Below are 10,965 nucleotides of genomic sequence, written 5' to 3' on the forward strand. Positions count from 1 at the left end.
CTCCTCTTTGATGGAGATGATACAAGAGAAAGGGAGGTGTTAGAGAGGAAGAGAAGCCCTTCCTCTCTTCTCTCGCTTTAGGAGAGAACTCGGGAGAGAGAGGTGACATGGGTATACATATAGCCCCTAGCACTTACTATAATTTACAGTTTAGTCTAGTTCAGATCCGATACGTCTAATTGGAGTCCTTTTGAATATCTGTTTGCTCTCAAATTTGACATATTTACTAAGGGCATGTTTGGTTCGCCCTTCGCCGAAAGTGTAGTATCGAAAGTGATATTTTTAGAAAGTGACGTCTCATCGGTTGTTTGGTTTACGAAAGTAAATATAAAAGTCACTTTACGAAAGTGGGCTGATATAGAAAGTTATAACTAAATCTCACTTTTTTGACTTCGACTCAAGAAATTCGGAAGTCACCGAAAGTGAAGAGTTTAGCTAAGAGGTTATATTTGGTCTTAACTTTAATATTTAAATTTATTTTTAAAGTTTAATTTCACTTTAAATTTGAATTAAAATTATGATCACATTTTGAATTTTATTTTGTGAATTAAAATTCAACATAAAATTTTAAATTCAAATTTATGACTTTATATTTAAATTTAAATTTTAAAATTTTATTTTTATTTAAAATTGAATTCTAGAATTTAAATTTAAATTTTAAATTTTAAATTTTAATCAAATTATTTTCAGTTAAGAACTTCAATTTGAAATTTGAATTCAAATTGTTCCAAGTATAAATTCAAGTTATTGACTGAAATTTAAATTTAAAATTTAAATTTTTAAGTTAAAATTCAAATTCAAATTTAAATTTGTTATTTACATTTAACTTCAGTAATAAGTTTCAGTCTAAATTTGAATTCAAATTATGAATTCAAATGTTTGATTCGAATTGTGATTTAAACTCATATTATAATTTAAATTTAAATATTAATTTAAATTGTGAATTCATATTTGAATTCAGAATTTAAGATCAAAGAGTGAATTAATATATGATTCAAATTAAAAATTCAAATTTGAATAAATGTCCTAATTTTTGTGTTGAACTTTTATTTTAAAATTTAATTTCACTTATAAGTTATAACTTAAATTTTAAATTCAAATTCTAAATTAAATTTATGTCTTAAATTTTAATTAGAAATTCAACTCAGATTTAAGTTTAAATTTAAATTTTAAAATATAACTTTGAATTCTAAATATTAATTTAAATTTAAATTGCAAATATAAGTCGTTTGTTTATATTTTTACCTCTTTATATATAATTTAATAATCAAAAAAATATAAAATTATAGTTTTAATTTTTTACTTTATAGCAACCAAACAATCGAACTTTTATAAAAGTGACTTTTTCCACTTTGCCGACTTTCGAGTTACCAAACATGCCCTAAATTAAAGTTAATCAGAAGTGAACTTTTTAGTTTTGGATCATTTTCGGTTACCGAATGCTCTATCGACTAGAATTTTTAACAGATTGCTGTTAGACTCCATTTTTCCTTCTCGGGTATCCGAATGACACAAACCTTTAAATCTAATCTCAGAAAAATAATGTCGACAAATTCTCAAATTTTCATAATTTTCTGATTCTATAAATTTTCAACTGAAATATAAGTCATGTTTCTTACAGAAAATTTCAAATCACATATTTTAATTTTAATTTTAGCACAAGTCATTTCCGAATTATCTTTTACTTTTTTAAGTCCAATAAAAATAGTGTCTCACACTATTTTTATTTACACTTGCATATATATTAAAAATCCAGTGTACCATACATTCCACCACAGTTCTCTCCCTCTCTCTCTAGATATTACAAATTTCTGCTATTTGGATTTTAGGTCAACCCATATGTAAAGAGAACTATATTTTGTGAATTTCAATAATTAAATTAAGATTCTAATTTTTTTTCAACTTTTCAGCTAGTAATAGAGCTGATAATTTAACTTATTGTTTACAAGCCAGCTTGCGTTCGTCTCGTGAATAAACAAGCTAAATACGAACTGAATTTTTCAACTTAATATTTTAACAATCTAACTCGCATTCGACTTATTTATTAAATAAATCGAACTCGAGCTGACTCTAGCTTGCTCGCATTCGGCTCGCTGACAAGCCTACACATACATAGTTTGTTAAGATATATTGTACATTAATAATGTCCAACTTTTGAGGGCCAACAAAATAAACGTGGGCCGAAATTTTAGGGAGTGGAGACGCAATTTACCCAAAATCCCACTTAAACCCTATTTCACACGTAATTCCCTCTTGACCTTTCGCCGCTTCGGTCTCTGCCCACCTCCTCCACCATCCTCTTTGGATTCTCAAGGTTAGATCCATTCACCTCCGTAAACCCTACTTTTATAGCTCATTCCGTTGCCACAAAGTTAAGGTGATTGAGTTTTGATGCAACATTGGATTCCTCAGTCCACATCAGTTAAACCCTAGCAATGAATCTAAAGCCTAGTTTGGTAACTTAGTGCTAGAAGTAGAAGCACTATTTTCATTCTATAAAATATTCAAAAAATCTAAAAGTGCTTACAATCTTCTTTCTTTTTATACAGTATAAAATTACGGTCACGCATTTTCGGTGACAGTTGTAACTGTAATTTTATATAACAAAAAAAAAAATTAAGCACTTCTAAAATTGTTGGGCCTTTTATAGTATAAAAATGGTGTCACATGCTTCTCTGGTGACCATTGTGATAGTAAGTACTTTTAGACATTTTTAAGCCTTTTATAGTATAAGTGGTTAGGCCTACATCTTTCATTTTAGGGGGCATTTGGATTGGTGAAGTTGTGATTTGTCTGTAAGTCAAGTTTTTTAAGAGTTGAAATATTAGTCTCGTTGTCCCTCGTGAAGACACCGATAAGATCCAGTTGTTAGTTATCAACTTAAATTTTCAATCCTTTTTTTTTGAAATGGTTCAATGTCATCGTTTATAGAAAGATCCAAAATTTAGCTTATGACTAGACGGTGAACCTCCCCAGCGATATGCTTGCTATCTCCGCATCTTGATTTTCAACCGAACTACAATTACGTGAATCCAAACGCCTCCTTAGGTGAAGATTGGCCTCTGCAGTCTGCACTATTTCTCAATTGTTTTATACATGTATTCAAATCAAAATTTCCTTGTGGCTTTCTGCTTTCCTCTGGTCATTTTCTTTTGCTTATGTTGGTTCTCTGATTGCTAATTAGAATCATGCAAATCCTGATGCTTTTTGTTGCGATGCGAGCCTATAGCTCAGATGGGAATCAATAAAACAATGACTAGGGCATTTTTTTAAATCCTAGGGGCTGTTTGTTCGCCGGTATATAGTGTTCTAGGAATGTCATATATTTTATATGAAAAATGCTGTGCTTTCAAATCATATGTATACATTGAATTGGGAAGTTTATTATTGGCTAAAATGATCGTAGATGCTATAATTTTACGTACATGTAAATGTGTGTGGCACTGTGGGCATAGCAAAATGAATTTTGTATTTGGAATGGTAAGTTTGCTCCTAACTGTGCCACTTGGATTGGGAGATTGTTAGGGACTTGTATATATTATCATTATTGGACTATTCATGATTCCCATCAAGTATGGGAACGACAAAACCTCCTAACCCATGGTATTGGTATGTTTCTACTAGTTGAGAGTCTATGGTGGTTCCAAAATTTCATCAACACCTTTTATGATTTCCCAACTTGAGTTGTATGACGAGGATATAAATATTTTAAACAGAAATTGTGGAGGATTCCTGAAATATTACAAACCGTGAAATGAGCGACCCACTAGCGTTATCTTGTTTAAGAAGGTGAGTGGGCGTAATATTTGTTTGCTTGCTACATTTTTTTTTTCTGTTATAGAAAAATTGTTTTTAGCTTTTCAGTTGGGGTCGAGTAGAAAAATCTTAGGAATTCATCTGAGAATTTCTTCATATTATATACGCAGTTTTCACTTTTGAGTTTGTTCATTTTTTTTTTCTTTTTTATTGGCCCTTAAGACTTAAGAGTCCTTGAAACTATGGATTGATTTCGTACAGTTATTTCCTTGTGAATGGCACTTGGTTAGCTTATCATACTTGAATGAAATAAGAAAAATCTATTCTCTTCTTTTTCTTTCTTCTCCTTTGCTATTTCAACTTCTAATATATATCAGGCAATCAAAGTTGATTCACAATGCATATGTATCATTCATCTTTCTTTCACAAGTTCATGCTCTTTATTGGCATCAAGATATCCTATTATAAAGTTTAATATTCAATAGTGGTCTCATATTAAAGTTACTATATGTAAATCATTTTAATCTCATACATCTTACAATTCTATGTAGATATATCACTATAATTGTGTCAATGCATTCAGAGTATCTAGAAAAATAATAGAACTATCATTTATTGCAAAGAGATTACATATATTAAAAATAGAAATAGTGGCAATTATGGTGGTCACTAAATGTTTGCTGGCAATGTTTTAAATTACAAAACATTCAATGGTAGTAATTTTTGCCTTGGAAACAAGCAGCAATATTAGTAGCCACCTTAAGCTATATATGTTGGCGACTTTCTCTACCACCTATTTTTCCAGAGCTAGGCAACAAAAGTTGGCACTATGTAAAGCTTTTCTTCTGCTCAGCTGTGCTGAGGCCTGCGCCTCCCGTCTAGGAGCCGAGTAAAAAATTTTAGGGAAATTTGTTGCCACTGGTAGTGATATATGGTGCAGTGACTGTTTATTTGTTTCATTTGTTTAAACACTTGAGTAAGATGCCTGCTATATATATGGTGTGTAGTTCATTGTCTGTGTTTTTGTGTGCTTATTATTTGTCCTAATATGACCAATAAGTTCTTCAGTAAAGTGCTATTTCTATAATATTAGTACTTAAGTGTTTGCTTTAGTAATATAGCTCATATATATAGCTTTTGGGCTTTGTTCTTGATGCTTCTAATGATACAAATATGTTGGATTTGATTTGTGCTAGTTGCTTGTAAAATCTAACAATTAGGATGTATTGCATTGTGCCGACTCTGTACCGGTTTCAGAGTCCATCATCCATTTCTATGCAACAACCTTAAAGCATGGAGAAAAATGTAGGAGAAAGCTAATGTTTGCTCATCATCTGTCTCTAAACTTACTGTAGTCAATTTTAAGAAAACTCTTAATTGTAACATTCCAACAAATTAGATAATCTCTTTCCTTTACATTCACTTTTTTGGTATTGTTATGAAACAACAAGCCCTAAGCTTTTCTTATCATCTCTCTGGCTATGTATTATATTTTATTTGGAGTCTAGCTCAACTCAAAACATAAACTAATTTAATTTCTATCTCAACTACAACTACAAAACAGATTAGCACAATTTAATCAAATGATTAACTAGAACTGAATAAGTTCCAACGACTACTAATTAACTGTATCAACGAAGAAACAAATCACTAATATGCTTTTCTCTCAAGATTCTCAACTGATCATAAATGACCTTTACAAATCTAAAATCCATATTGAATACCCTCCTTTTTATATCACTGATAGATTACATCATCATTGATCATTCCTTTTTACAGGTAAACCTTTTGCAAACTAGCTAACATGACCAGCACCACAAAGCTCAATATGAAGCTCCTGGTCGACACCAAAGCCAACAAAGTTCTTTTTGCCGAAGCTGGAAAAGACGTAGTTGACTTCTTATTCAGCCTTCTTGCGCTTCCGGTCGGGACCATCATAAAGCTTATGACAAAGGAATCCATGTTCGGAAGTGTCGGGAACATACATCAAAGCTTAGAGAGACTCGAGTGCACCTACCTCCTCTCCAACCAAACCAAGGTCGACCTCCTCAACCCAAAGGTATTGGTCCCATCTTTCTCAGCAAATGGCGTATTCCTCTTGTCCACTTCTGCATCGTCGTCGTCGATGCATACGAATAAAAGGTACTATCGGTGTTCAAATAGCTATTACTCGAACTGCGGCAAAAACTATGTTACGGATGTTAGTGGGACTACATGTCCTTTGTGCAAGCAAAGCATGACAAAAGAGGTGCAATATGTTGAGCCCAACTCGAGAGGAGCAGTAAAGGTTGAGAATAATAATGGGGAAAATGGCTTAGGAGTTGTGAAGGGTGTGGTTACATATACCATAATGGATGATCTCACTATCACGCCCATGTCAACTATATCAAGTATCACACTGCTTAACACCTGTAATGTAAAGGATTTGAGCGTGCTCCAGGAGAAGAACGTGAAGCTCGGCATGGAAGAGGTTGATTCCTTCTTTTCTTTCTTTTATTTTTTTTCCTCTTTTTGTTTTTGAGAATGATAATTTACAGGACTCAAACCTGAATTATTCTTGTATTTCCTTTTCAAATTTGTTTCATTTTAGTCATCATCTTAGAGGAAAAATCGCACACGCACCACGAATCCCCATTGTGAACAAAAATAGTATATATTGGATTGAAATATGAATCTGATCCACATCAATGTGTAAGAGTATTTCCAGCCATCAGTTTAAGCTTTCAAGTTAGCTTAAGCCATTTAAAATGATATCACAGCATATCCGCGACTCTCTTATTTTTGGTCACCCAAGTTGCCACGTGTTATATGTGCCTGGAATGTGGATTGAGTTTGTGCCACATACTAATAGCAGTTTCTAGTATAGATTTCGTGTGATTGCATTAGCTTCGTACCACATGTTAGTAGCGCAAGCACGTATCAAGCAAGTGTTAAGAGTAATGTCCTTTTGGATTTATTATTTACTCCATTATATGCTCCAAGTGTTGGAATGTATAAAACAGCTTAAAGCTCTGTAGAATTAATCAAGAGAAGAAGTTGTAAACCACAGCTTCTGAGAATGACATGTGGTTCCAATACTTATGTCTGTAACATATGACACCACAAACCTGGGCAAGCATTTGGATGAAATAGAATTAGACAATTTTGGGTATTGTAACTCAGTTTTTAACAAGACCTATATACTAGTTTTTCCATGTTACAAGAATAACTCACGAAGAACCCAAATAGGATCTAATAGCCCCGTATTAAATAGAACAATTATTTTGAACTATATATCACTACAAGAAAATTAGAATTTAAGGACTTTTTCTTTTATATTTAACGATGCTTAAAAGCGTTCCCAGTATAATCTGGCATCATAGTTGAAAGCGTCAGCTAAACCTTCAGGAAACACAGAGTCGCCATATATATACCGACGCTTATGGCAAGCATCAGTAAATTATAAAGCGTCAAAATTTTTTCAAGTCCTAAATTAAAGCGTCGAAAAATTAAAGTAATAGTAAAATTTATCATTTAATAAATTGGTTTGATACAATTGAGGGTTCATATGACGACACTTTTTTAAGCACCGGTATTTGCTATATTGTAGGGGCGCTTGGGGATGCTTCTCCCAAACGTCGTCTAAAAAGTGTCCGTATATTGAAATTTTCTTGTAGTGTATAATGTGTATGGATATCTCCATCTATTAGCTTAAGCTTTTGGGTTGGTTCAATCTTCTTAACATCTATTAGCCCTTCATTCCTTTTATACTTCTAATTTAACTGTTCAATTTCTAAATATAAAGAAAACTGTAACGGTTGGTATAACTAAACTATGAGATAGGAGATTAAGAGTCGATATATACATACGCTATGCATGAACATAGACATGCACCGGGTTTAGGCATAATTTTTGGGTTGATTGCAACATCGGTCCCCAATATTTACCCAATTTTTAACATAGTCCCCAACCTATTAATTGTTGCAATTAGATTTTTAACCTTTTTTATTTGTTTCTATTAAGTTATAGTCATGAAAAACTAGCTAACTTTAACCAAAATTGTCACATTAGTATTGAACAATATTTGCGACATCCATATTATCCTTTATTATTGTTTCAGTTTTTTTTTTTTTGAATAGTAATTTAGGATATGGACCATGGTGTTAGACCTTCAAGAGTGAGTTCGAAGTGTTAAATGAAGAACTTAGAAATTGGAGGACTACATTGAAACTTCACTAACAGTTTAGGGACTAGTTCCCTCTATAAATTTATGAGCTTGTGCAAGTACCCCAGCTAATTAAGCTGGTATTTCCATGCAAACTCTTGAATCACTTTGTTTACTTGATTGCATTTGTGCTATATCAGTGATTTCTATGAGGGTAAAAAAAAGATTGCATACATATCCTCACAGGAAAACACTTGAAATTATCAATTTTCCAGACCTATTTGAATAAACCATGTATTTATGTGTTTATTTGATGCTGTCGGTGCATGGACAGGGGTTGCAGCTGCTGAAGGCATCTCTGCAGTCTAAGACTGTTCTTACCGACCTATTTCTCACGAAGAGAATGCGAAAAAGAAGCTCGACCTGACACAGAATGCTCCAGGTGAATGCTAGGTAGTTTTTGGTGGCTAGTAATGCAGGTTTTTGTTCTAGTTTCTTTTGTGTCGATCGACCTACTTCTGATATGTAGTGTTTTATGATCACTTCAACTCTACTTAGGGTAGTTAATAATGTAATTAGAGATGTATGCATTTAGAAATACAGTAGGTACGTTTGCATTTTACGCATTTGGCGGTATGTTTGCAGGGGTGCTGCAACTACAATAATTTTGTTAAATTGCCTGCAGTTTAAGGTGCATTTAAAGATCATATTATCTTGGGTAAACTTCAATTAGCCCCTATGTGGTTTAGCATATTTTTATTTTGCCATGTGTCCTTTGAAAAGTTTTCACTTTGCTATTTTGTGATTTTGTCTATGTTTCACTGTAAGAGCCTATTGTTAAACAGGACAGTAAAGTGATTTGTTAAGCTGTTAGAGAACGGTGTTTATATAATTTTATATTTAACACTCCCTCACGTCTGGGCTCGAGACTTTTTGCAAGGCCTATGACGTGGATTTGAATTAAAAGGAAGGAAATTAATTACGCTAGCGGCCTGGCTTGACTTGAACTTAGGATTTCCTGCTCTGATACCATGTGAAACAACTGTTGTACTCTAAAAGCTTAAACTGTTAGAGTACGGTATTTATATAATTTTATATTTAACACAAACCACAGGGTGGCTATGTATAAACTTGTATGGCGTCAAACTTGTGGTTTGTAAAAATAAATTATTTTTTTACCTTGTGGTTTGTAAATTTTAGCAATTCGGTATCCTATTTAATGCCAAATCCTTACCAACCTCAAGTAAACTATGCACAGGTGACTTGCTAGGTTCTTTGGTGGTTAATAATGCAAGGTTTTGCTCTAGCTTCTTTTGTGTGGATCAACATGCTTCCTGTATGTATCTTTTATGTGATTAATTTTACTCCACTTGTGGTGGTTATAAATATAATGCAATTTTGGATGTATATAATTGGAAATACAACACGTACATTTGCAGTTCACTCGTTTAGTGGTACTTTAGTCGGGAGTGCTGCAACTACAAATGTTGTGTTTGATTGCTTGTAATCGGTAAGGGGTGCATTAAAGATCACCTTACAAACTTGAACTAGCCCATATGCAGTTGAGCATATTTTTATTTTGTCGCATGTGATTTAGAAACTTTCATTTCGCTACTTCGTAGTTTTGCTTGTGTTTCTCAGTAAAAATCAATCGTTAAATAGAGTCTGTGATTCATTTTAGAAACACTGCAGGGTGGCCAAGCGCAAATTGCAAATATATAAAACGCTCATCTTGTAGCATGTAAAATGTATTACTTTGCTGCCATGTGATTTATGTAACTATAAGTTTGATATCTTACTTACCGGCTGATCATTACAGTGAAATGGGTAGTAAAATGAAAGTTTTTAAACCATAGGGTGGCAATGTAAATACGTGCTAAACCATGAGGTGCTAAATAGAAGTTTTTTCTATTATTTTATGGGGATAATTGTTGTTATACTACTATAAACTAACCCAAATAACCCATATAAAAATTATACACCCCTACAAACTGTAAAAAGCTTGCAAAATTTTCCCTACAAACTTTGAAACTCCACAAAATTTTTTCTATTGATGAAATGAGTCCAACTACATTGTTTTTCCAAGCATAATTGTTTCTGTGCTTGTAAGTTGTTTTAGATGATTATACTTTCTGATTAGACGGTCGGCTTTAATTTTAGACTTGATTTAGAGCATTTGTTCTATCTAAAAATTAAATTTGATACTATTTTAATATTATTTATCTAATAATTAAAATAATTTAAAATTAGGGGATGAAAATAAAAATTTCGTAAAAAGTGATGATTGGATAATTTTACGTAGTTAAACTTGCAAACGGTTCATATCGATTATTAAAATTATGAGCTAATCATAAGATAAATAATATCAAAAAATTTATTTTTTAAATAGTTTAGATATTTTAAGCCAAATCTCGAATCGAAAGTCTCATCATTGACAAATTTAATCAAGTTTTTAAAATTACTTAGCAATTTTTTAGACATTTATTTACAAAGAGTTGCTTTAGGATATTTCTAAAAATACCAATTTCTTAACACTATCACATCATTCTTCATAACGGGCATATGAATTAGCAATCCAACATAACTAGAGGGGTGATCAAATATTATAAATTTTCAATTAAATTTATTTTGAATGTTAGCTATATCAGATTTTGAAATTATATAATTTTCAATATCAATTTCAAAAGGCCTTTTTGCATAAAAAAATCCGCTAGTTTTGAAATTTTGCAAAAGTTAGCAATTATTTTGAATTTTGTAGATTAAGCAGGAATATTTAGAAAACCGACCAAAATATTTTTATTAATTTTTCTCTCTCCTTTTTTTTTTTTTTTCTCTCGACACCGACGGCGAAGCCAAAGGAGAAGGACTCAGAGTGGGCGCAGGTGAGGGCAAAGCGGACGAAGACGATGAGGTCGTGGCCGAGGCGGTCCTCGCTGTCACCGGTGAGGGTGAGGACGAAAACGCTCCCGCGCTTCTCCAAGGAGTGAAAAAAGATACAGAGTGTAGAAAAAAAAAATGAAACTAAATAAATAAAAAAATATTTTTGTCCCCCCTTGAAAGATCAT

At 32.5% G+C, this 10,965-nt stretch overlaps 1 protein-coding gene across 6 annotated transcripts; it reads left to right on the forward strand.

Moving 5' to 3' along the window:
• Window positions 2,236-10,965, forward strand: LOC109720136. 6 transcript variants are annotated; one of them, XM_020247027.1, is made up of 4 exons: window positions 2,236-2,314; window positions 5,536-6,226; window positions 8,235-8,342; window positions 10,753-10,965. In XM_020247027.1, exons 2-3 carry the CDS (start codon window positions 5,561-5,563, stop codon window positions 8,325-8,327), a joined length of 759 nt encoding a protein of 252 aa, XP_020102616.1. In that variant the 5' UTR covers window positions 2,236-2,314; window positions 5,536-5,560; the 3' UTR covers window positions 8,328-8,342; window positions 10,753-10,965. The 6 variants fall into 6 exon arrangements, with proteins under 6 accessions (XP_020102616.1, XP_020102615.1, XP_020102617.1 ...); XM_020247026.1 differs by lacking the exon at window positions 10,753-10,965 and adding an exon at window positions 9,159-9,487; XM_020247028.1 differs by lacking the exon at window positions 10,753-10,965 and adding an exon at window positions 8,546-8,726.

Source organism: Ananas comosus, linkage group 14 (assembly GCF_001540865.1).
Source record: "Ananas comosus cultivar F153 linkage group 14, ASM154086v1, whole genome shotgun sequence".
NCBI classification, from domain to species: Eukaryota; Viridiplantae; Streptophyta; class Magnoliopsida; order Poales; family Bromeliaceae; genus Ananas; species Ananas comosus.